We start from the raw sequence: 26,038 nt of genomic DNA on the forward strand, positions 1-26,038 counted from the left end.
GGACTCTGGCATTTTTGAGAGGCTCTGTTTCCCTGGCCCCTCTGGGTGTCCACCAATTGACAGGAAGGGATCAGCCTTCATGTCCTGGCGGTGGAGGCCGTGGGGAGTGTGAGGTGGGGAGGAGGAAGGGCTGGGGGAGGGGGCTGGTAGCCCCAAACCTGGTGACAATACACAGTTGTCAGCTGTGCCCTGCTGGTGTTTCTTCCTTTTATAGTCAGCAGCAGTTGCTCTCGCTCTCACCCAGCCCCTCTCTGGGGGCTCCTGCCCAGGATAAAAGGGGCAGGAGGCGGCCCAGGCTCCCATCTCATCTCCCTGGCGATCCACATCTCTTGATTCCTTCCTAGGTCCCACCTCCTCGGAAGAGCCCAACAGGACAACATGCCTCCCAAGAAGCCTGAGCCTAAGAAGGAGGTGGCCAAGCCAGCCACAGCCCCAGCCCCGTCTCCTGCCCCACCTCCTGAGCCCCTCAAGGAACCTGCCTTTGACCCCAAGAGTGTAAAGGTGAGTGAGCCTCAGCCACTGGGATGGGGATGGGGGTGACTTTCAGGGTTCCCTTGGCCCTGGAGCTCAGAGATCTGCTTCATGGAGGCTGGACGGGGGTGAGGGCTGAGGTGTCTGCGCCCCCGATCATAGTCGCAGGGGCGATGGAGAAGGTGCTGGGGAGTGCTCTTTTGGTTGGTAAGCTGTTCTTTTTCCTCAAGAACAGCTTTCTGCCCTGGCTGAGGAAGCTCTGCTCTGTTATCCCACATTTGCTCAGTAAAGTCGGAAATGGCAGGGAGGCACAGCCAACCAACCACCCAAACTATATTTCAGGCACCATAGTGAAGAAAAAAGACTGTGTGATATCTTTAAGAGAAAAGACGCAGAATAATCACTTCTGGTTTACTGCAGAGTAGGTGATGTCAATAGCGAGGGAGCATGATCTCTGTGTGCTGGGGTCTGGGAAGGGCTTCACTTGCAAATGCCCTTGCAGTGGGTGGGTGGCGGGGGCAAGGAGACCCTAGGTAAGGTGAGAAGAGCCAGCTTGCCTCTCCTTTTCCCTACCCAGGTGGACCCCTCCTGCGTGTGCGTTCTGGAATCATTCAGTGTTTCTCTTTCTCCCTCACTTGGAGCCCTCACTTCACAAGAGGTGTTGGGAGTTTTGGAGGTTGCATCACTTGACAGGCCGTCAGTTGTGGCCCAGTGGTCAGGAGACTGGTGTTCGACCCTCAGCCTGTCTATAGTTTCTTTCCTCCTCATCTGTGCCCTTACCCTGGGCTCCTGCGTGGAGTATGCAGTGGTCCGGCCCATCCCAGTCTGAGACCCTCTGTCTCAGCAGGTGTGGGGGCTGGGCCAGGCTTCCTCGGCTGCCGCAGCCCTGTTCCCTCTCTGCCTGGCCCTGCTCCCTTCACACTGGAAGGCTCCTCTCCTTGGAGCTGGTGTAGACCCTGCCTGCTGATTCAGTCATTTTAAGCCTCTCAGCTATCTGGCCCAGCTGCTTAAGGAATGGAACTGGGAGGGGATGAGCCAAGGAAGGAGGGAATTAGAGCCCCCTGGAGACTCAAGCAGTTTTAAGCAGCAGCGCCAGAATGTAAGAGGTCAAGTGGCTACTGGTATGAAAAGCTATTAATAACTGGTTGGGAATGGTGGGCCCTTGGGGATCTCAGCCTCAGGGCAGAGCTAGGGGGTTGGTGAGGAATCAGATCAAAATTACAGCCCAGGGCCTGGTTCTATGACAAAGAGGCCAGGAAACTAGCCCCCAGAACTCCAACTGGATGACCCTTCTTGGCTCTCCCAGGGTTCTTCAGTGCCCACAGCCCTGGGGGACCTGCCACTGTGCCCAGAACCATAGGGTTAACCTAAGGTCATCCCAAGCCAGTTAAGCAGAACTGGCTTGGCCAAGAGATGGAGGCAGTTGCCCCACCTCTGGGCTTGGTTATGGGACACTCTGGGGAAACTGAGGCAAAGGAAAAGACCTTGAAAGTGCCTGAAGCTTTTCTAGGTCATACACCACTCCCTCTGTGAGCAGAGCCTAGCAAGAAAAGCTATCTCCCCCTTCAGGAAACCTGTATTTCTGATAATGTACTATTCCGGTGGGTCAACCTAGTCTGGACAAGAGCTGCCTGCTGGTATCAATGGAGTGCCTTCTCTTTGGCCTATCACTTCCCCTCCATCACCCACCTTCCCCAATTTCTTGCCTCTGGTTGCAATTGTCTTCTCCATGTCTGGGTCTTCCAGTTCTAGGAGTTGTTGAAGTTGCTTTAAAGTGGAAACAAAATTAGGTATCTTTCATGAGGGTCATTTCCCCTCTTGTACTTACCCAGTTCCTTTGCTTAGAAGGTTCTTTGCTCAAAGACAGAGCAAAAGTATAAATGAAATAGACCAGAGAAAGACAAATACTGCGTGGTAGCACATGCCTGTGGAATTTAAATAAAAATAAAAAGTCAAACTGTAGAAACAGAGAGTAGAAAAGTTGTTGCCAGGGGCCAGTCTGAGGATCTAATGAAAAACGTGGTGACTACAATCAATAATACTGTATTGTCTAATTGAAATTTGCTAACAGAGTAGAGGGCTTCTCAGGTAGCACTAGTGGTAAAGAACCTACCTGCCAACGCAGGGGACATGAGAGACACTGGTTTGATCCCTGGGTCGGGAAGATCCCAGGGAAAGGCAATTCTCTGCCTGGAAAATCTCATAGACAGAGGAGTCTGGAGGGTTCATGGAGTCACAAAGAGTCAGACATGACTGAAGTGACTTAGCACAACACAATAGAGTAGAACCTAAGTGTTCTCACAAAAATAAAATAGAAAATAAATAAATGAGGTAACACATTATCAGTTAACACGTGGGAGGAATTCTTTCACGATGTCTACATATGTTAAATCATCAGTGTACACTTTCAATCTCTTACAGTTTTGTCAATTATACCTCAATAAAGTAGAAAAAATTTAAAAACAAGATAAAGCAAAAGTAAACTTAAGTCCAATGTGTGTGGTTATGACTATATATTCTGATGTTATGTTTGTATATTAACATCTCTTACATGTTTACTCCTGGGGCTTAAAGCATTGCAAAGTAAGGCAAGTGGCACCGTTCTTCAGAGAGTTCATTTTAAGGCATCCTTTGCCCCATTTAGGGGGTTTCTTTAGCTTCCTGGCCAGCGTCACCTATACCTCTGGCAAAGTCCATCCTGGGCACAGCCAGTTCCTTTCCCAACACAGTGTAACCCTTTCCCTGCTCTCCTAGCTCATTCTGGCCACCTTCAGGGGTTCTCATTAGTGAGGTCGTCTTCAGATGGGCACAGAGCAGCAGAACCAGAAGTAGGAAGAAGAAGAAGATGCCCCAGGATTGGTTTCCACCACCCGTGGAGAGCGGATTTGAGGGGGTGGTGGTGGATAAAGACCATGAAGTAACAAGCAAGATGCTAAATTAAAACGATGACTCATGCTTGTTCATTCTCATTCATCTTCAGAGCTTCCCACCTGCTTCTCTTATACTCAGATTTGAATTTAGGGGAGGAAAATCCAAAATTTACTCCTTCTTGCAACAGATAGTTTTTGAGTACCTACTCTGTGTCAGGTTTTTCCTTTCAAATCCCCTGCCCAGGGGGGACCCTGGTTTTAAGGAGCCACGGTACACATAAAGGCATGATTGGAGAACAGGAAGCATCCAGGGCTCGCCCACACTAGGCCTCCCTGCAGGGAGCCTGGGAGGGATGTGTGCTGAAGGAGGGGCTGGAGCGGAAGGGGGTGAGGGGAGGCTTCCTTGAAGGAGGTAGACTGAAAGTCAGTGTCAAGTAGAAAGGGGAGAAACCATTTACAGCTGCTACGATGGAATTTACATTTGACCCAAAGGAATTATAATAGGGAGTCGTGTGGGCTCCGGAGTTATTCCGAGCACGTCTCTTTCCCTCTCACTTGGAGCCATCACTTCACAAGTGGTGTTGAGAGAGCTTTGGAGGCTGCCGTGTTTGATAGGCTGTCAGCTGTGGCTGGGTCGTCAGGAGGCCAGTGTTTGACTCTCAGCCCACCATCTCCTTCCCTCCTCATCTGGGTCTACGGCGGGTGACGCAGCATCCCCGGAAGCCGTTTCTGCTTCTCACTGGAAGCCGTTAGCAGTCCCAGCCCTCATTCCTCTGTTTCTCTCCACAGATAGACTTCACTGCTGACCAGATCGAAGGTGAGTACTAATAACTCCAACACCCCCACCGCACCCTCTCTGTTGTTGCGCCTCCTGGGGAAGGGGTTGTCATGATCACCATGATAGTAATCATCACTGTCACTGTCGTCACCACCACCGCCATCATCATCACGAGCATCACCATCGTCGCCACCATCACCATCACCATCATTCCATCACCATCATCAGGGCAAACCTGTATTTAAGTCAGGGTACACAAAGGCACGACTGGAGAACAGTTATGCAAAATAGCAAGTATAGGGAATTCCCTGGTGGCCTCATGGTTAGCATTCTGGGCTTTCACTGTCAGGGTTCAATCCCTTGTCAGGGAACCGAGATCCCCAGTACAGCTGAAAAAACAATCCAAAAAACACCGCCACCACAAGCAAACAAAAACGAAACAGTAAGTATGGGTTTGCTCTTTTTTGACTGTTATTACTTAAGCACTTTACATGGATTAATTTATTTCATTCTTACCACAACCCTATGAGGTAGGGGGAGAAGGCAATGGCGCCCTGCTCCAGTACTCTTGCCTGGAAAATCCCATGGATGGAGGAGCCTGGTAGGCTGCAGTCCATGGGGTCGCTAAGAGTCGGATACAACTGAGTGACTTCACTTTCACTTTTCACTTTCGTGCATTGGAGAAGGATATGGCAACCCACTCCAGTGTTCTTGCCTGGAGAATCCCAGGGACGGCGGAGCCTGGTGGGCTGCCGTCTATGGGGTCGCACAGAGTCAGACACGACTGAAGTGACTTAGCAGCAGCATGAGGTAGGGACTATCACCACCCCACTTTATAGGTGATAAAACCGAGGCGCAAAGAGGTTGGGTGGTCTGCACAGTCTCACACAGATATTTGGTGGTGGAGCCAGGATTCCAACTAAGGCAATCTGATTCCAGACTTGCGTTCTGAACAGCTCTGCCAGACGGCCTGGAACGTAACAGATGCACAGCAAAAAAAAGTTTTTTCTTTTCTCGACCCTAAAATCCAAGATATTTAAAAGCCATCATTTCTGTTCCTGTTATTGAAAAGCCCTCCTTAGGCTACCGGCTCTCTCCCTCCGCATCGTGAAGTCTGCCAAGACGCTCAACCCCCTAATGGTGGCAGGGCCAGCAGTGTCTTGGGGGGACCCTAGTCCACCTGTGGTCTCCATCAACTCTTCTCTATCTTGGATGAAGACGATTTGTTTTCTCAATGTTATATAAATATTATTAAGTGTAGCTTCTCGACAAGCCCCTCAGCCCTTCTTTTGTAGGATTCTGGTGCCTTGAGAATGAAATGTTTCATCGTGTGATATCTACCTTAGAGCTTCACCCTCACTACAATTTATCCCTCTGTTTCCCCCATCAAATCCCTCTTGGACAGAAAATCATATGAACTGGAACGGACCTTGAAAGGTCACCCGATTGAACCCCTTGATTTTAAGCACTGGCTATATTTGAAAAATTAAACTAACACAAGCACGTGATAAAAATTAGTATACTACTTAAAAATAAGTAATGAAAATAAAAATATTTTCCCCTTGCTTTCCTTTCATGCTGACCTGCTCTCTCCAAAACAATCATTGTTAACAGGTCTACATATCCTTTGATAAAAATATACCATGTTATACCAGTAAGTATGTATGTATGTGTAAAGTTTACACAGATTGAGTCCTATGGTACATACACTGTCCTGCATCTTTCATTTAATAGACATTTGGGTTCAACAATATATAACACGGTATATATTATTTAATAATCTATTTAAATATGTTTTCTAATATTTAACACAAAAACAGTTCTACATCATTCTTTTAAACCATTGTATAGATTCTCACACGTTGATGTAGTTTTTAATCCAATTAGCTCATATTGCTAGACCTTTGGATTATCCCCAGCTGGGGGAAAAAATCATTATGCTTTCCCCAGGAGACTTTCCTAGCAATGAGTCAAAGGATATGTGCATTTTATTTTTTTTATTCTTAAAAATTAATTAATTAGGCTGCCTCGGGTCTCTGAGGCATGCACAGTCTTCACCGCGTGATGCAGGAGCTTATATGACAGCTCGCAGACTCTCTAGTTGCGGAGAGTGGGCTCAGCTGCTCCTTGGGATATGGGATCTTGGGGCTTCCCAGGTGGCGCTAGTGGTAAAGAATTCACCTGCCAACGCGAGAGACATAAGAGACACTGGTTTGATCCCAGGGTCGGGAAGATTCCTCTGGAGAAGGAAATGGCAACTCACTCCAGTATTCTTGCCTGGAGAATCCCGTGGACAGGGAAGCCTGGTGGGCTACAGTTCACAAGGTCGCAGAGTCAGACATGACCGAGTGACGAAGCACACACATATGGGATCTTAGTTTTCTGGCCAGGGATGGAACTGGCGTCCTGCATTGCAAGGCGGATTCTTAACCACAGGACCACCCGGAAGGGGTCAAGTCTATGTGCATTTAAAATTGTAATAGTTATTGTCAAGTTTCCGTTCCCAAAAAGCCAGTTACTCACAAAAGGGGCGTGATGATGGCCGATGCATTTTGAATATAGTGAACTAAATCTGACTCCATTTTTGTATTATCCTGTTGACACTCACTTTCTGTCAATAATCTGGAGTACTGTGAAATTCTTAAAATTAATTTTAATACATTTTAGTTACATATATGGACTTCCCAGGTGGCTCAGTGGTAAAGAATCTGCCTGCCAATGTAGGAGATGCAGGTTTGATCCCTGGGTCAGGAAGATCCCCTGGAAATGGAAATGGCATCCCACTCCAGTATTCTTGCCTGGGAAATCCCATGAACAGAGGAGTCTGGCAGGCTACAGTCCATGGGGTTGCAAAAGAGTCAGAAATGACTTACCGACTAAACAATAACAACAAGTTAAATTTATACTCATTGTATATACAAACACAGTGGAGCACAGGAAGGCTAGAAAATCAATGATAAAAATTTTCATTTCCCAAGTGAGAATTCTGGTCAAAGCCAACTGGGACAGCTGTCTGCCTGTTTCCTCCATGAAGATTTTCAGGGCTGGGACTTGGCTGATTCCAGGCTTTCATTCCTCTGACTTTGAAGGCATTGTTCCTTAGGTTGGATTCGAATTGTTTCTCTTTTGATTTTGCTCCCATCTCTTCCTTTGCTCCTTGGTGAAGCTGAAGATGATTATCTTCTGTTTTGCTGGAAGAACATGCTTTGGAACCAGGAGACTTGGCTATTAGCCCTTAATCTGCCACTGGTGGCCGTGAGACTTAGGGCAAGTCACTTCTTTAAACCTGAATTTTCTTTTCTGCAAAGTGAAGGTATTCGGTTCTCTTCAATTCAGAAATTCTGTGATTCTTTTCAGCATTCTCTAGATAACCTCCATCTCTTTGAGGATAGTCATCAAATCCTTTCTTAGCTTTGTAATCTCTGGGTGGTATAGCCCAAATTCTTTTATGTTTTTTTTTTTCTTCTAGGAGCTAGTTTCTAACTCCTGACTTCCTTCTCTGGTCCCTCTCCAGATTTCCATAACCCTTCGGAAAGGGATCATCAGCATTGCTCATTGCTCTAGCAGGCAGCTCGCTGCTATAGAACTTTGAGAAAAAGTTTCTTCAGAGTCCACGAGTGTCATCTCTCATATACCTTGAGATCACTGGGCTAGTTTTCCCCCAGTTGCAATCCTAGACTTCAGGGTCAGGTTTTTATGTGTGCGCCAGCCTTCCCAGCAGTCAGGGACATTCACTGGGACAACAGGCCACTTCCTCCTCCTCCTCTCTCCTCACTTGTTTTCCTTAAGAGCTGGCTGAAAGTCACATCTGCAGTGGCCTATAAATGAGGATAGTAATACCTATAGTATAAAGTTTTTGTAAATACAGATGGAGTAATTCATGCAAAGTTATCAGCTCAGACGCTGGCCCATGATAAGTGCTCGAACCATGGGTCATCGTTCTTATTCTTGTTCAATCTTCCTGTTAAATATCATTCTTTTATGTGGAGACTGCGTCTTTAAGTTTGCCCTTGTTCTTCTAAATGAGTTAGGAGTGCAGATTCAATGCAGGAAATGCAAGAGACGTGGGTTTGATCCCTGGATTGGGAAGATCCTGGAGAAGGGCATACCGTATTTATTGGACAATGAATTTGTGCCAGAAGCCATGCTAATAGCTTTACGTGTTAAGAATTTAACTCTTCTAACAAAGCTGTGAGGTCGGTGGTATTCCTTTTGACAGAGGAGGAAACCAAGGTTCAGTGAGGTTATGTGGCTTGGCTAAGATCACAAAGTTAAGTGTTAAAATTGGGATTAAATTCAGTGAGAGATTACTAACAGTATTGTTGGGGAACTGACAGAGTTAAGATATTTTATATGCGCTATTGTTATTTTATTTGAATTTAATTTAAGGATCCTATGAGGTAGGTGCCATTTATAAAAGAAAAGGTTTATAGAGGTTAAATATTTACTTGCCCAAGGTCACATAGCTAGTAAGCAATGGAAATGGAATTTGAGCTCAATTATTTAGTAATTTGAAAGACATGCAATTTTATCTCTTTGCAATTCATACAAAGCCTAATAAAGAGCTGCAGGTAAACGTCTTGGGGAACCTGTTTTGATATGTGGAATGATTTGTAAATAATCCATATGCCGTCTAAGGAAGTGTTTCTAAAGTACCTAGGATTAAAAGCAGCTTTTCTCCTAAGTAATTCACACGTTCTTCTTAGGTTTACATTGTTAATCCACTTTGTAAGCCGCTTCTTCATGGGTAGCACAAGGGTACTTCAATGCCATACCCAGTCCCAATTATCCCTGGTAATGAGCTGGTTGAACCCCAATTGGTGAGGAATTAAGGTTGCTTGCAAAGGGCCCAAGAGTGCCTTCATTCAGCCTGGCCCCCTGGACTCCTGCACTGGTATCTTCTGGGAGTCTGGCTTCAGAACCAGAAATGTAATAATAACCACTTGCCTGCTTCCCTGGTGGCACTGGTGGTAAAGAATCCACCTGCCAATGCAGGAGATGCAAGAGACGTGGGTTTGATCCCTGGATTGGGAAGATCCTGGAGAAGGGCATGGCAGCCCACTCCAGTATTCTTGACTGGGAAATCCCAAGGACAGAGGAGACTGTTGGGCGACAGTCCATGGGGTTGCAAAGAGTGGAATGTGATTGACCCCACACGCGTGCATGCACACACACATACTGTTAGCTAAGTCACTTACCACGTGCTAGACACCATGCTTAGGGGGCTTTGTCATCCCCCCGCATCCCCAACAGATGCACAGTCATTCCCCCTTAGAGCTGAGAGACAGAGGGCCCACGGAAGTTGGGAGTTTGCCTGAGGCCACCTGTGGGTCAGTGGCAGAGCTGGGGTGGGCTGATTATCCAACCTTGTCACCTTGTCCGACATGAGAGCTAGCTCCCTTTCAGCCTGGGACAGGCATTACTGTTATTGGCTGACTTCTGAATGGGTCTTATCACTCTGCAAAGTGGCTCCGCACACTGCCCCCTCCTTTGACACTCAACTGGGAGGGTCAGGTGAGGTATGACTCTTGGTGCGTTTGCTTAAGGAAACTGGGACCCAGCCCAGCTTATTCTACATTGGTTGGCAGAGCCAGGAGGAGAACCCAGGAGTCCTGGCTCCTGAGCCAGTGCTCTTTTTACTTCCCTGCTTATTTTCACTGTCAGGCACCTCACCTGCAGAGGGAAAGATGAGTGGATGGGAAGGATAGAGGCAGGGGAGACCTCAAATGATGTGACACGTGGTTGCTGGAAGAGATCCCAGGCCCGATGCTGGAACAGGTCATGGGGGCTCCAGGACACTGCTTCAGTTGTCAGAGATGGGGTGGGCATGGGTTCTAGGGAGGGGCTGGCATGCTGGCTGTAGAGAAATATTTTATCAACTCCATTGACCTGCTCTTCAGCGAGGGTAGAAACTGATCAGCCCCTAGTCACTGCCTTCGCTTGGCCACAGGGGGCTGCAGTCGGTCTTTTCTCTGCAGAGTTCAAAGAGGCTTTTTCGTTGTTTGACCGGACCCCGACTGGAGAGCTGAAGATCGCCTATGGGCAGTGTGGGGACGTGCTGCGAGCTCTGGGCCAGAACCCCACCAATGCCGAGGTGCTGCGTGTCCTAGGCAAGCCCAAGCCGGAAGGTCAGCCTCCCCTCTCCACCCCTGGGGCTCTCTCCCTTCAAGACCAACCTGCTCTCCCCAGGTTACCTGCCTCCCATTGCTAGAATTACCCAGAAACATCTGGCCCTTGGTCAGTCCTCAAAAGAGTGTGACCTGGGCTTGTTCTCCTTTTTTCTGTGAGAGTGGGAGCTCCTGGGGAGCAGGCCCGACTTTCTACTGCTTCAGGGCGCCTGGGACATGGGGCAGGGGGGCTGGGAGGGAAACTGGGAACTGACCACCGCCCCCGCCTCCACCAGAAATTGTGGGTGAGGGGTTACAGCATTGAGATGTCCTGTGACCACCGTGAGTTGTATCACAGATACTGTGTTTCTGATATACAGCCCTGAGATTGCCAATTATTCATTTAATATAAATTAGAGCAGACTCAGGCTCAGCTCTATGATGATGCCTGTTTCACTGGTTTGCATTAGATAGGTTTTGGTGAATGAGGGCTTAGAAAGTGGTGCAAGGGGTCCCATTTGTGAATGTCATCTGTCACTGTGGCAGTCAGGCTAACAGCTGCCCTAACACATGAGTCCTTCTGAGGGGCTGGGGCTGGGCAGACCTGGGCAGGAGCCCTTAGCCAGGGTGGATCGTTTCTAGAGATTTCCTGGGCCCTATATTGGGGCCTTCCTGCCCTGTTCCTTGGTTCTGGGTCCTTCCCTTCCTGCTCTTGCTGGGGAAGACACCAGCAAGAGTGAAGGATGTGGGTCAGAAAGGACCAGAGGACCAGGAGCCTGCCCGTGTCAGCAGAGCTTCTCAGAGGGCAAAAGATATTTGAGTCTTTCCATTGTGGGAGGTTTCTGGGTTACAAAAGAAAGCAATGCCAGCCTTGGGATACTTAAAAATGGTTTTACCTCTATGAAAGTAAAGTGTTTTTGTTTTTTTTTTAAACTTTGGTAACTATTCAAGAGTTTTTATTCCAGGTTTCTCATCTTTTTCCTACTGTTCAGTAGGAATTCTTTAAATAATTATTGCAATCTGTAGTTTAATAACAGAAATTGTCTTTTGCCAACTTCTTTTTGCAGTTTATAGCTTGTCAAAAACACAAAAGTAAGTTAAAACTTTTAACACGCCACAGTGTGGGAGAAAGGTGCTAGTCATTATTGATTCAGACTTGCTCCAGGCGGTGGGACTAGTGAGGGGACCCAAATTTGGGGTTGTGCCAAGTTTTCTTTCTGCAGTCTTGTCAGTTTACCCTTGAGACTGGGAGTCTGTCACGTGTCCGAAGTCTAACTTGTGAATGTGAGAACTTGGGGCTGCTCACCTCCCTGCCCCACTGGCTGACTGGAATTCAGAGGTCAGGGTGGAGTCACAGGTCCTGGGTCCTTTCACTGAGAAGAGTGCCCAGAGCCAGCTCTTGCAGGGCTCCCGGGGCTTCGTGCCCTAAAGGATTCCTGACTGGGGGCCCCCACCCAGAAGTGACGGCAGCTGAGCTTGGGCTACCCTGGCAGAGCCGCATGAGACCCCTCCCGAGCCTCTGCTCCCCTCGAGCTCACGTCGAATTCCTTTCCTTACCGGTCCCCGCCGGAAGAGATGAATTCCAAGATGCTGGACTTTGAGACCTTCCTGCCCATCCTCCAGCACATCTCCCGAAACAAGGAGCAGGGCACCTACGAGGACTTCGTGGAGGGGCTGCGTGTGTTCGACAAGGAGAGCAACGGCACGGTCATGGGCGCTGAGCTTCGCCACGTCCTTGCCACCCTGGGTTTGTATGCCAGCCAGGCAGGGGCAGAGCCCAAGGGAGAGGAACAGAGGATGAGAAGCGTCTGAGTGCTGTATGTTGGGGTGATGTGGGGCTCCCTGCATCCTGAGTCTCATGTTCTGGTCCAAGCCCGTCTCCCTGGGTTCCGTAGGTACCATCGTCCCCAACTGGGTTTGCTCAGCAGGGTTGGAAGGAGAGGAGAGCAGGCTGGCAGAGCAGGGGTGAGGCCTGAGAGGTGGGACCCAGGGCCCCTGTCCTTGTCTTTGCCTCTGTCGCTAGGGCCTTGGTCTGCTCACCCACTGGTGGCTGTAGGCAGAGGGAGAGACCTTGGGGGCTAGGAAGGGTCTTAAGACCTTGACTCCACCGTTCAGAGCCTTGGGGGAGGTTTGGTTTGACCAATTCCTTGATCCAGGAAGTCCTGGGCCATCAGACTCAAGGGGATGTTTGGGTTTGGCCGGTCCTCCTTTGCCCATCTGTCATTAAGTGCCCACTGTCTCCCACCCCAGGAGAGAAGATGAGTGAGGCTGAAGTGGAGCAGCTGTTAGCAGGTCAGGAGGATGCCAACGGCTGCATCAATTACGAAGGTACAGCTCATTTCGCACTTCCTCGGGCAGCCAGGGATGGGGCGTGGGGGGTGGGTACAACTCAGGCCAGGAGAGGCTGCAGGACAGAACAGATGCAGGAGTTAGAGGATATGTGTACCCCATGGTCTTTGGTGAGCTCCCAGTGGATATTGTTCTTTTCCCTCCTGGGAGTGAGCATCACTGTGTAATGGCAGGAGCATGGATTTTGGAGATAGCTCTGTGATATATCAGCTGGGTGATCTTAAGCAAGTTGCTTACCTTCTCTTAACATTGGTTTTCTCATCTGAGCAACGGGGTGATGCTGGCCCCTTTCCCAGGGTTGCAGGGATTGGCAGAGATAATGTAGCTCATTTTATCCATGTCTGCTGTCAGCACAGAGAGTGCACACAGAGCAGCGGTTGGTTCCCTTCCTTTCTTCCATCTTCTCCCCATCAACCCCAAACAGGAAAAGGAATCATAGTCTGAAGAAAGGGTGGTGGGAAGGTTTGCGGTCGGGTGGCATAAACCAGGGAGGAGGGGTTTAAGGGGCCGAGAGGGGCCATGTGATGTGGCTGTTTTCCGTCTTCTTTCCCAGCCTTTGTCAAGCACATCATGTCTGGGTGAAGCAGACCCCTCCCGGGTGAGTGCAGCCCACCTCCCGCGGGGTGCCCAGAGCCGCACTATGTGCCCTAGAGCCCTTCTCTTCCGGTTTGACCCGCTTCGAGAACACTGCAGGAGACAGAGCAGTCCGGCCCCACCCATTGCCCCTGCATTCTGAGTGCTCCTGTCGCCTCCCCTTCATCCCTTCTTGCCCTGCCCCTCACCTCCTTGGTCTTTGCACCCAATCTTGACCCACCAGTCACATCCTCCTGCCTCTTCCGGGGTCTCTCAAGGCCGGACAAATCGCTCAGGAGGGGCTTCCTCTGTAGGCTTCTGGCCATGAGAAGCCAGGTTTCAGGTGGAAGAGAATATCCCGGGCCTATGCCCTTGACCCTGATCCTCTTCACCCGCTTCCCTGAGTCCCTTCGGCCTTGGTGCCTGCTGGTGGGGGTGGGATTGTCATCAGGAGCTGGGGTGTGGAGGGGAAGTAGAACCCTTTCCATCTCACGCTCTCTTTCAGGTGCCTGGCCCGGGGCCTTAGCCCAGGTGAGTTACCAAGAGGCCCAGAGTGATTGAGCTGGAGCTGGAGTCCTGGACTTCCCACTGCACGGCAGCCCTGGGGACTTCCAGGGCCCCCAGTCCTCCCCATAAATAAACAGCTTCAGCAAGGCTGGGCCAAGGTCCCAACCAGCCTCTGAGTTGTTTTTTAAAGCCAATTAATTCGTTGAGCTGGGTTTTTGTGAGTGTGTGTGATAATGTCACCTGAGGCCTCATGCATATTCCTCAGAAGAATGAGCAGTATCTGGAATCTGGGGGACATGGGCTGGGGCCCAGGTAGCTAGAAACAGGAGGGTCAGATCGTGAGCAGAGAGTTTTGGAAGGGTCTGCAGTCTGAGGAGTTGTGATCAGGAGGAGCTTCATTTCCTTCCAAGGCTCACTCTCTACCTTAGGTCTGTCTAGGTGACAAGCAGAAAGAGGGCCACTAGGAGCCCTGGGGATACCAAGGGATCCTCAAATAATCCTTGCTCCCTCCTCTTCTCTTAAAAAAATAATTGTGGTAAAAGGCACATAACTTAACGGGACTTCCCTACTGGCTCAGATGGTGAGGAATCTGCCTGCAATAGAGGAGACCCAGATTCAGTCCCTGGGTTGGGAAGATCCCCTGGAGAAGGCAATGGCAACCCACTCCAGTATTCTTGTAGCACATAATATAAAATTTTCCATCTTAACAATTTTTAAGTGTTCAGTCCTATAGTGTTAAGTGTGTTCACATTGGTGTGTAGCAAGTCTCCAGAACTTTTTCATCTTATAAAACTGAAACTCTATATCCATTAAACAATAAATCTCCATTTCCTCCTCTTTCCAATCCCTGGCGACCACCATTCTACTTCCTGGATCTATGGATTTGACTACTCTAGATAGCTCATATGAGTGGAGTCATAGTGTATTTGTCTTTTTGTGACTGGTTTATTTCACTTCACGTAATGTCTTCAAAGTTCATTTGTGTTGTATTCCCTTCTTTTTCAAGTGTCAGAATTCCCTTCTTTTTAAGGAGGAATAGTGTTCCACTGTATGTGTGCAGGTACCACATTTTGTTTATGGTCCTTATAACTTGTTTTGATCACGCCACATGGCATGGGGGATCCTGGTTCCCTGACTGGGGATCGAACTTGCACCTGTCCCCTGCATTGGAAACTCAGTCTTAACCATTGGGCCACCAGGAAAATCCCAGTGCTTGTATCCTCATATGGGCCCTTTAGGTGTCTCGTCCCCTGAGAGCAAGGCCCCTGATGCCTGATTCACCCCTGCTTGTTCTGGACATCTCACTGACTCCCTGGCCACATCCAGGACTCCATACAGGACTCTGCATCAGGGGGAGCATCAGGGCTTCAGAGGGAGCACAGACTTCAGGCTGGGCAGGCAGCGGTGTGGCGGGCAACTGGGAAAAGGAGGGCAGGCAGGGGTGTGGCGGGAGGCAAGTGGGAAAAGGAGAGACAAGAAACCAGAGATTGAGAAGAAGGGGACCGACCAGGTCATGAAATGAAAGACACATATGAGCAGAACCCCTCTGGATGGGAGTCTCCACATCCCTGAGAGCCCCCCAAGGTGGATTAGACCCTTCTCCTCTCACAGCCTTTCTGCTGCCCTCTCAAGGGATCCAGCTGCAGAACTTTGTGAAACATCCTTTATAAATCCAGCCAAGGCTGAGATTCCATGAGCCCAAAAGGGAAGTTGTCATGGGAAGCTGAGAACCATGAGCCCAAACTCAGCCTCCTCAGAATTTAAAGTCTCGTTGGGAAGGTGAGACCAAGGCCCCCAAAGATACCATGTGTATCTTTTCTTCTGTGAGGAAGGGGCTCCAGTGATGGGAGAGACCTGTTGAATCATAAAACTTGAGATCTTTATGCAGTTGCGATAGGGGTCATTGACTCCAGTGGTTTTCAAATGTGATTGTAGCTCTGTAGCCTTTAAAAAAATTGTTTATTTATTTGTTTGGCTGTGCTGGGTCATAGTTGTAGCTATTCCCATTCATGGGCTCTTAGCGGCAGATAGGATCTAGTTCTCAGGCCAGGCATTGAACCCAGGCCCCTTACGTTGGGAGCAGAGTCTTAAATCACTGAACCAGCAGGGAAGTCTTGGCTCCACAGCCTTTCACTCAAGCTAAATTCTGTGCAGAAGCCAATGCATGAACCGAATGGAGCAGAGATTCTCCAGCTGAGGAGGTGAGGAGTGGATGCCTGTATCTTGAGCCTCTATCTGGGCTCCTTAGAGCACAACCAGAAGACCACTGACTGAGTCAGACCTGCTAAGTGTAAAGGGAAGGAAATGGCTCCTTAGGAGAGACTTGACTCACCCAGGGTCACAGCTAATGACCTATGAACCCAGGTCCCCAGAATCCCCAATTTTCCCATTTTTCGACACACATCAATCAGCCTTTGAAATTTTTTTCAAGTTAGGCTCTTGGGAGCGTCTCTCTTGTATTATCCCTACCATTCTGCTTGATCGATTTTGGCTTTACTTTTAAATTTTATTTTATTTTAATTTTTATTTATTTTATTGCCGGATAATCTCAGATTCCCAACCAGGGATTGAACCCGGGCCATGGCAGTGAAAGCCTGGAATCCTAGCCACTTGGCCACCAGGGAACACCCCATCATTTCTCCTTTTTTAATTAATTAATTAAGATTTTTATGTGGATCATTTTAAAAATCTTTATTGAATTTGTTACAATACTGTTTCTGTTTTATGTTTTGGCTTTTTGGCCATGAGACATGTGGAATTTTAGCTCCCCAACCAGGGATCAAACCCACATGCCCTGCATTGGAAGGTGAAGTCTTAACCACTGGACTGCCAGGGAAGTCCCTATTTCTCCTTTTTAAGAGTCACTCTCCCTGACTTGAAATGCCAGCATGCCTCCTCAGTGTTGGGGCCTTGTCGGGTTTCCCTCACTTTCTTTTCCTTTCTTCCCTCCCACCTTCCCTCCCTCCCTTTCTTTCTTCATGAAGTGTTTATTGTCCGCTGTAAACATTTAGGAGGAATTGGGGCCAAGCTCCCAATGATTAAAAACTGAAAGTGTTTTCCCCGCCTACGTCGATTACCGTGCGGTTAAGCAAGGACGTAAGCATCCAGGGACTAACCGCAGAATGACCCCCACGCAGCACAACACCAGCAGGACCACTTCTTCCACGTCACGCACAGTGTAATTTCCAAGGGCCCTGCACCAAGAGGAAGTGAGACGTGACTGGGATGATCTTTCTTAGTGGGCTTTAGGTGAGACCTTAGTGGAAAAGATGACACAAGGCTGGTACTCAGGTTCAAGCAGGAAAGGGGCAGGAAAGGGGGTCACAGACTTATCTGACACTTACTGAGTGCCAGCTGTGTGTATGGCACTGGCTTGGGCCTTGAGGATACACTGAACTGGGAAAACACAGTCCCTGCCCTCATGGAGCTTACAATCCAGTGGGAAGACAGATATTAAATAGTTGTGATCATGTGACAGATAACAGCCAACACTTATTGAATGCAATATCAGTTCTGATTATCTTTGGCTGTGGGTTACGGAGACTAGAAGACAGTGGCTTAAAACACACGAAAAGTACGTTTTCCCCTCCCACTGAAGGTGGGGGTTGGCTGTCCAGCCGTTCTGCACAAAGTCCTCGGACCTAGACTCCTTTTATCTTGTGACATTGCACCGTGCCCTCTACTCACAGTCCTGATGGCTGTTCTGGATCAGCCACCTTGGCTCCTGAGGGAATATTTCTGGAAGCATTTCCTACCCGGTGAACCTCCTCAGGAACTGGTGTAGCTCACCGGGGTCTTTATTGTATTCGGCCTCCTCATTTGAAGACACAAGAACCTTTGTGCTCCTAGTCATCTTTTCCCCGCCCCAGCCTCCTCCGCAGCTTCCCTGGTGGCTCAGATGGTAAAGGACCCACCTGCAGTGCAGGAGACCCAGGTTCAGTCCCTGGATTGGGCAGATCCTTGGTGAAAGGAGTGGCAATCCACTCCAGCATTCTTGCCTGGAGAATCTCATGGGAGAGCCTAGCAAGCTGTTGTCCATGGGCTCACGTGACTAAGCACACACACACAACCTCCTCCTGGTCGGCCCATCAGTAAGGCTCAGCACTCGTCCCGTCTGAGAAGAGCTATGGGTAAAACTGACCCATCTGCAAGATTTTCTTTGAATGGACTGACTTCCAATACTTCAAACCGGGACTCAGACCATGCCTTGGTCTGCTTGGGTTGCTAGGACAAAACACTACAGCTTAAGTGGCTTCAGTAACAGACGCTGATTTCTCACAGATTTGGAGGCTTGGAGTCTGAGATCAAAGTGTAAGCATGATTGGGTTCTGGTAAGGCCTCTTTCTGGCCTCCAGGTGGCTAATTTCCTGCTGAATCCTAACAGAGAGGAAAAAAAAGGAGAGAGAAAGAGAGCAAGAAAGAAAGACAGTCAGAGAGACAGACTGATCCCAGTATGAGGGCTCCACTCTCGTGACTTCACCAAAACGTAAGTAGCAAAGGTTTTACCTCCAAGCACCATCACACTGGAGACTAGGGGCTTTACCATATGAATTTTGGGGGACACAATTCAGTCTCAGGGCAGACCATGTAACTTACAGGAACAGGACTGCGCCCCCTGTGGTCCCTTCTCTCACCCTGCAGGCTGGCTGACTGTGGACTTGAGAGGGCGGCACCACAGGAGGATGAGTAAGGTGGGAGGTGGAAGGAAGGGGTGTCCCAGCTCTTGGGTGGATTGAAGGAAGGCTCCAGCCTGGAGCTAGACATGGCACCATTCTGACAGGGTGACGGCAAGTGATGGACATGGGAAAATCGCTTTAGTGGAGCACAGAGGAATGTACCCATAGGCTGGGCATCGTGCCTCCCAGAGATTGGTACAGGAAACCCGGCCCCCAGTGCAACTACCTTCCCACCCTAAACCCTGCAGACAGATGCGGAGGAGAAAGTTGTATGCTTCAGGTCAGAGAGGTTGGGGAGTTTTCTTTAAAGTTCCCATTGCCGGAGGGAATGAGCCAAGGCAAGTGTAGGGAGGAGACTTAATGCTCTTTTCACTCAGCTGCTTTCCTCTGCAGCGTTTATTAGTAGAAAAGGGCCCTAAGGGATTTGGGGGGTGGCGCAATACCTATGTTACACCACTAGATGGCAGAATTGCAGCAGCCATGCTTCCAAAGGACGCCCAAGAGTGAAAATTACAGGAAAACTGATTCCCACCCTGGGCTGGAAGGAACTCTCAGAAATCACTTAGTCCATCTCTATGTTTTAAGAAAAATGGAGGTTTTATTCATTTTCAAAGACTCACAACTATTAGTGAGCTTCCTTCAGGAACCCCTCAAAGGTTTTTCAGCGAGGGGGCAGAGAGAGGACTGTTTTGGAAACACGGAAACCTGGCATCTAGACCAGTTTTGCTCCTAAAACACACACACTCGGCTTCTGATCCACAGGTTGCAAAATAAGGAAGTCGATTAGATCACTTTAATGTCCTTTCCAGCTCTCTGATTCAGGTCATTTGGAATGCACCCAACTACTTGCTATACTCAACTCAGAATGATCTCTGTTCATTTCCAAGGCAAACCATTCAGTATCACGGGAATCCAAGTCTATGCCCCGACCAGGAACTCTGAAGAAGCTGAACAGTTCTATGAAGACCTACAAGACCATCTAGAACTAACACCCAAAAAAGATGTCCTTTTCATTATAGGGGACTGGAATGCAAAAGTAGGAAGTCAAGAAACACCTGGGGTAACAGGCAAATTTGGCCTTGGAGTACAGAATGAAGCAGGGCAAAGGCTAATAGAGTTCTGCCAAGAGAATGTACTGGTCATAGCAAACACCCTCTTCCAACAACACAAGAGAAGACTGTACACATGGACATCACCAGATGGTCAACACCAAAATCAGATTGATTATATTCTTTGCAGCCAAAGATGGAGAAGCTCTATACAGTCAACAAAAACAAGACCGGGAGCTGACTGTGGCTCAGATCATGAACTCCTCATTGCCAAATTCAGACTGAAATTGAAGAAAGTGGAGAAAACCACTACACCATTCAGGTATGACCTAAATCAAATCCCTTATGATTATACAGTAGAAGTGAGAAATAAATTTAAGGGACTAGATCTGACAAAGTGCCTGATGAACTATGGATAGAGGTTCATGACATTGTACAGGAGACAGGACTCAAGACCATCCCCAGGAAAAAAAATGCAAAAAAGCAAAATGGCTGTCTGAGGAGGCCTTACAAATAGCTGTGAAAAGAAGGGAACCAAAAAGCAAAGGAGAAAAGGAAAGATATACCCACCTGAATGCAGAGTTCCAAAGAATAGCAACGAGAGATAAGAAAGCCTTCCTCAGTGATCAATGCAAAGAAATAGAGGAAAACAATGGAATGGGAAAGTCTAGAGATCTCTTCAAGAAAATTAGATTTACCAAATGAATATTTCATGCAAAGACGGGCTCAATAAAGGACAGAAAGTGTATGGACCTAACAGAAGCAGAAGATATTAAGAAGAGGTGGCAAGAATACACAGAAGAACTGTAGAAAAAAGAGCTTCCTGACCCAGATAATCACGATGGTGTGATCAATTCACCTAGAGCCAGACATCCTGGAATGTGAAGTCAAGTGGGCCTTAGAAAGCATCACTACGCACAAACTAGTGGAGGTGATGGAATTCCAGTTGAGCTGTTTCAAATCCTGAAAGATGATGCTGTGAAAGTGCTGCACTCAATATGCCAGCAAATTTGGGAAACTGAGCAGTGGCCACAGGACTGGAAAAGGTCAGTTTTCATTCCAACCCCAAAGAAAGGCAATGCCAAAGAATGCTCAAACTACTGCACAATTGCACTCATCTCACATGCTAGTAAAGTAATGCTCAAAATTCTTCAAGCAAGGCTTCAGCAATATGTGAACCGTGAACTTCCAGATGTTCAAGCTGGTTTTAGAAGAGGCAGAGGAACCAGAGATCAAATTGCCAACATCTGCTGGATCATGGAAAAAGCAAAAGAGTTCCAGAAAAACATCTATTTCTGCTTTATTAACTATGCCAAGGCCTTTGACTGTGTGGATCACAATAAACTGTGGGAAATTCTGAAAGAGATGGGAATACAGATCACCTGACCTGCCTCTTGAGAAACCTATATGCAGGTCAGGAAGCAACAGTTAGAACTGGACATGGAACAACAGACTGGTTCCAAATAGGAAAAGGAGTATGTCAAGGCTGTATATTGTCACCCTGCTTATTTAACTTATATGCAGAGTACATCATGAGAAACGCTGGGCTGGAGGAATCACAAGCTGGAATCAAGATTGCCGAGAGAAATATCAATAACCTCAGACATGCAGATGACAGCACCCTTATGGCGAAAGTGAAGAAGAACTAAAATGCCTCTTGATGAAAGTGAAAGAGGAGAGTGAAAAAGTTGGCTTAAAGCTCAACATTCAGAAAACTAAGATCATGGCATCTGGTCCCATCACTTCATGGCAAATAGATGGGGAAACAATGAAAACAGTGGCTGATTATATTTTTCTCAGCTCCAAAATCACTGCAGATGGTGATTGCAGCCATTAACTTAAAAGATGCTTACTCCTTGGAAGGAAAGTTATGACCAACCTAGACAACATATTAAAAAGCAGAGACGTTACTTTCCAACAAAGGTCCGTGTAGTCAAGGCTATGGTTTTCCAGTAGTCGTGTATGGATGTGAGAGTTGGACTATAAAGTAAGCCGAGTGCCGAAGAATTGATGCTTTTGAACTGTGGTACTGGAGAAGACTCTTGAGAGTCTCTTGGACTGCAAGGAGATCCAACCAGTCCATCCTAAAGGAGATCAGTCCTGGGTGTTCACTGGAAGGACTGATGTTGAAGCTGAAACTCCAATAGTTTGGCCACCTGATGTGGAGAGCTGACTCATTTGAAAAGACCCTGATGCTGGGAAAGATTGAGAGCAGGAGGAGAAGGGGACAACAGAGGATGAGATGATTGGATGGTATCACCGACTTGATGGACATGGGTTTGAGTGGACTCTGGGAGTTGGTGATGGACAGGGAGGCCTTGCGTGCTGTGGTTCATGGGGTTGCAAATAGTCAGACATGACTGAGCGACTGAACTGAACTGAGTCCAACTCTAGATCACCTCCAGTCTTGTTTTAGTTTCACCCTCACTGTGTATATGTGTTTAGAACCTTAAGTGGCAGAAAGCATTCAGTCAAAATAACTGCAGAGTCCACAGCTGCAGGTGCTTCGGAAGTCACCTTCCCAAAATGTGGTTCCAAAAGCAAAGTCACTCACAGTTTTTCATTCCATGAGTTTACACCCTACTGAAGTAAGAATGATCTACAGGTGAATAGTGAAAAGACAAAAATAGAAGAAAGAACACCTGGCAGTATATATCTAAGGACTGAGGGAGAGGTGTGGTATCGTAGCACTTGGATCTCAGTGAATGGCCAGGGAGGGCTTCATGGAGGAGGTGTGGCAAGCTTGGATGGGATATAATAGAGAAGGACCTGGAGAGTGCGATTCCTGACAGGATACCTTCTTTTTTTTGCCAGCTATAATCATGCACGTGTGAGCTCAGTCGCTCAGTTGTGTCAGCTCTTTGCTACCCTATGGACTGTAGCACACCAGGCTCCTCCGTCCATGAGATTCTTCAGGCAAGAATACTGGAGTGGATTGCCATGCTCTCCTCTAGGGGATCTTCCCAACCCAGGGATCGAAACTGAGTCTTGCATCTCCTGCATTGGTAGGCAGATTCTTTACCACTCTGCCACCTGGGAATATCACAGTCTCAGCCTTTTAGGATTTGCATAAAAAGAAATAAAGATGGATAAAAGAAGAGTGAGAAAAGTAACTGAATAATGGGGTAAGAGGCAGGGAGAAGGAAGAAAGACTGAGAAAGGGGGGAAGGGTGAGCAGGGATCACACTGGCATGAGGTGCAGCTGTTCAGAGATGGAGAAGCAAAGTTAAAAAAATCTAAAACTAAGCTGGGAAAGTACTCATTCTTTTCTCCCCTGATATTTTAGAGTCACAGAATCATAAGCTTTCAGGGTTAGAAGAGATCTCTAATCCAAACCCTTCCATAAAAGCCCTGTAAAAGTCGTCCAGTGCTCACTTGGATATCTACTATGGCAGGAGACGTGGTACCACCCACGAGACCCCACTCCATTTGGGAAAAACTCTAATTCATATTCTTCTTAGTAGGAATCTGACATTTACATCCCTGAAATTTCCATCCACTGGTCCTGGATTTGTCTTCCAAAGTGACCTAGAAAAGACCTAGAACCATTCCCCATGATACAAGTTGGCATTTCCTCTTTCTCAGCTTGGCATCGCCCAGCTGGTGCTTGTTCCACACTGAGATCCTCAAATCCATTTCATGTGGCCAGCTGCTGTCTAATGTGTTCTCTCCTGGGGTTCAGTTCCCTCTTAGCAGTGTAGTTTGCCACTTCAGAGCTGTAAATGAGTCTTCTTGACAGAAAAGATGGAACTGAGGTCAAATAGAGGTTGGTGAACTCTGTTGATGTCACTCATGCAGCCCCGAGGACTGTGACCTTTCTGTAGTTCTTGCTCAGAACTTTAGTGTAGCAGGTTTTTGTTAATTTTGACATTACAAAGATTTCAGGGACTTCCCTGATGACCCAGTGGTAAAGAATCCACCCGGCAATGCAGGAGACACGGGTTCATTCCCTGGTACAGGAAAATCGCACATGCTGCAGAGGAACTATGCCGCTGGGCCACAGCTACTGGGCCAGGGCTCTAGAGCCTGGGAGCCACAACTCCTGAAGTTTGTGTGCCCTAGAGCCCACGTTCCACAGCAAGAGAAGCCACCACAGTGAGAAACTCATGCGCTGCAACTAGAGAGTAGCCCCTGCTTGGCGCAACGAGAGAAAAACATTTGCAGGGACAAAGACCCAGCAGAGCCAAAAACAGAGAATTCAGTTCACTCGGGACTTATGGCTTCTTGGTCTTGTGGCCACAGCCCTATGTGACAACTTTATGTTTGTGATAAGCCCTTGGCTGCCCCTCCTTCCATCTATTCTGGATAAGAACCCTGGAGAATTCTCTTTCCTCAGCTCCACCAGCCTTTTCAGAGCCCCATTCCCACCGGTTTCCTTACTGAGTTGTTCATAGTTCTCTTTTTGAAGACGGGTCATTCCTCCGGTGATAGGAACAGAGATTCTGTTTTTTAAGCTGTTAATGTGACATATTTTTTCATCTTAATGACATTTATTATTTTGTAATTTTACAAGCAATACATGTTCATTTCAGACAACTAGAAATACATAAAAAGAATAAAGTGAAAAATAACCATCACCCATAATCTCCAACCCTCAGCGAAACCACCATTAGTATTTTGATGTGTTTATTTCCAGTCTCTCTATATACATAGATATAGATATATGTGTGTGTGTGTGTGTGTGTGTGTGTGTATCCAGTGTCTGTCTGTCATCGAGATATAATTGACTTACAACACTGTGTTAAGGAACAGAGATTCTTTATCATAAAAAAGACACTTGTGAGCACATTTACACTCTCTTTCCGAGAACTTCTACTTTTCATCACATTTCCAAAAAGGTCAGAGAACCAAAAAAGGCTAAGAATTGCCATTCGGGAGCCTTTGTGGGATTCGGTTTATCTTTCCTCTGAATGTTTTGATACTGCATCTGCTTTGGGCAGCCTTCTTCCAGGCTACCACAAGCTCTAAAATAGCACATCTCTTTCTCTCAGGACCTGCTTTACTTCCTCCTGCCCCCCAGCCATTCATTGGGTCACACTTGAGTTTAGAGAGACAGTTCCACCTTTTACTTTTACTTCCTCTGTGGACCCGCTTTTTGCTGAGTTAGCATCCCTACAACACCCCTCTGAGTTTCGGTCCAGACCCTGCTGAACCCCTGTGAGTGTCCACTACTCCCCATCCTCCCCCTCCCACCCCCCCAGCTGGTGCCTTGGGTTCACAGGCTTATTGTGTCCCCATGGTCCCTTCGGTTCCACTCTCCTTGAACAGGCTCCGATGGCCTCTGCTGGACTTTCTCCTTCAGACAGGTGTGTCCCTTGTGTTGTGAATCTTCTTGACGGTCAACACTCACATGCCTGTTCTCCTAGAGGTTTTATTTTTCCTAGAACAGAGTCCACTGTTGAATGGAGATGATTCCTAGCTCACAAATCTATGGTCACACCCAAGACAGTGTGTGCACTTCCTAAAAAATCTTCACTATTTTACATTCACGTAAGTCTCATAAGATGTTAGTTATTAGGGGCTGATGTATCATTTCATAACAAAGGGCTGTTGTCGGTGTAAGGACAGGCTGATGAGGGTGTCCTGAGTGTATCAGTTTGTCTTTGTGCAGGGCGAGGTTTTGGTCTGGGCATTTGAGGACTTGAAACAGTGCATCTGGCCGTGCTGGTCTCAGGGATCCCTCCATTCCCAGCCGTTGGGCTTCAAAGGAAATTTTAAAAATGGTCATGTTACCCCTACACTTTCTCCCATTCCATCCCACCCACACTTCAGCCCTCATTGCCGCCCTTCTGTGCCCTACATATTGAGGAGCAGCCAGAGGTTAAAGATCTCGCGTTTAAAAGCTTGGTTACCAGCTGGAATGTGGAGAGCGCTCTTGTGTGGTTAGTTTCATAATCATTTATTTAATGCCCTTTATTACTGGTGCTGCAAGGTTTTGTTTTTAGAATTTAGTCCTTGTGATATTTTGCCAGTGTCTAGTTTCTGATAATGGCAGCTGGAGTTTTGCCAGGCCTGTGAGGTTTAGAAAATTGAACAGGACCTGGTCGTTGCACTCAGAGCTGGTAGGTAAGTTAAGACATAGTTTCATGCCTGTGCTCAGTTGCGTCTGACTCTCTGCGGCCCCGTGGACTGGAGCCTAGTTTCCTCTGTCCATGGGGTTTTCCAGACAAGAATACTGGAGTGGGTAGCTAAGACATATATGGTACACAAACAGAAAAATGTCAAGTGGAAGGCAAAGGCTGTAAGATAGATACTAACAAGGAAGTGGGGGGATTTTAAAGGGAAAAGCAGCCCTATTTCCAGCTAGGACATCAGAGAAGGCTCTTTGGAGGAGGAGGGGCTGGCACTGAAACTGTAGACGATACAGGTGACTTGATGCATGCTCTTAGAAGAGAGCCGTGGTTAAGAGTGTAGTCTCAGGGTCAGGATGGGTCTACACTCATGAGCTGTGTGACCCTGGGCAAGGTTTTCAACCTCTCCAAGCCTCAGTTTCCTAATTTATAACATGGGGATAACAGTAGTACCGACCTCATTTGGTTATTACAAGGATCCAGTGAGTTGATCAATGTAAAGCACTTAAAACAGCATTTGTATATGTATAACGGATTCAATTTGCTGTACACTTGAAACTAACAGAGCATTGTAAATCAACTATACT

The 26,038-nt window shown here is 47.6% G+C and overlaps 1 protein-coding gene across 2 annotated transcripts; it reads left to right on the forward strand.

Annotated features, from left to right (window-relative positions):
• Nucleotides 1-301: 301 nt before the first annotated feature.
• MYL4 (myosin light chain 4) lies at nt 302-13,820 on the forward strand. 2 transcript variants are annotated; one of them, XM_012186255.4, is made up of 7 exons: nt 302-501; nt 4,131-4,158; nt 10,098-10,247; nt 11,800-11,973; nt 12,477-12,554; nt 13,129-13,173; nt 13,654-13,820. In XM_012186255.4, exons 1-6 carry the CDS (start codon nt 379-381, stop codon nt 13,155-13,157), a joined length of 582 nt encoding a protein of 193 aa, XP_012041645.1. In that variant the 5' UTR covers nt 302-378; the 3' UTR covers nt 13,158-13,173; nt 13,654-13,820. The 2 variants fall into 2 exon arrangements, with proteins under 2 accessions (XP_012041645.1, XP_060251732.1); XM_060395749.1 differs by having other exon boundaries at nt 12,477-13,820.
• Nucleotides 13,821-26,038: the final 12,218 nt, after the last annotated feature.

This window comes from Ovis aries, chromosome 11 (assembly GCF_016772045.2).
Source record: "Ovis aries strain OAR_USU_Benz2616 breed Rambouillet chromosome 11, ARS-UI_Ramb_v3.0, whole genome shotgun sequence".
Classification (NCBI taxonomy): domain Eukaryota; kingdom Metazoa; phylum Chordata; class Mammalia; order Artiodactyla; family Bovidae; genus Ovis; species Ovis aries.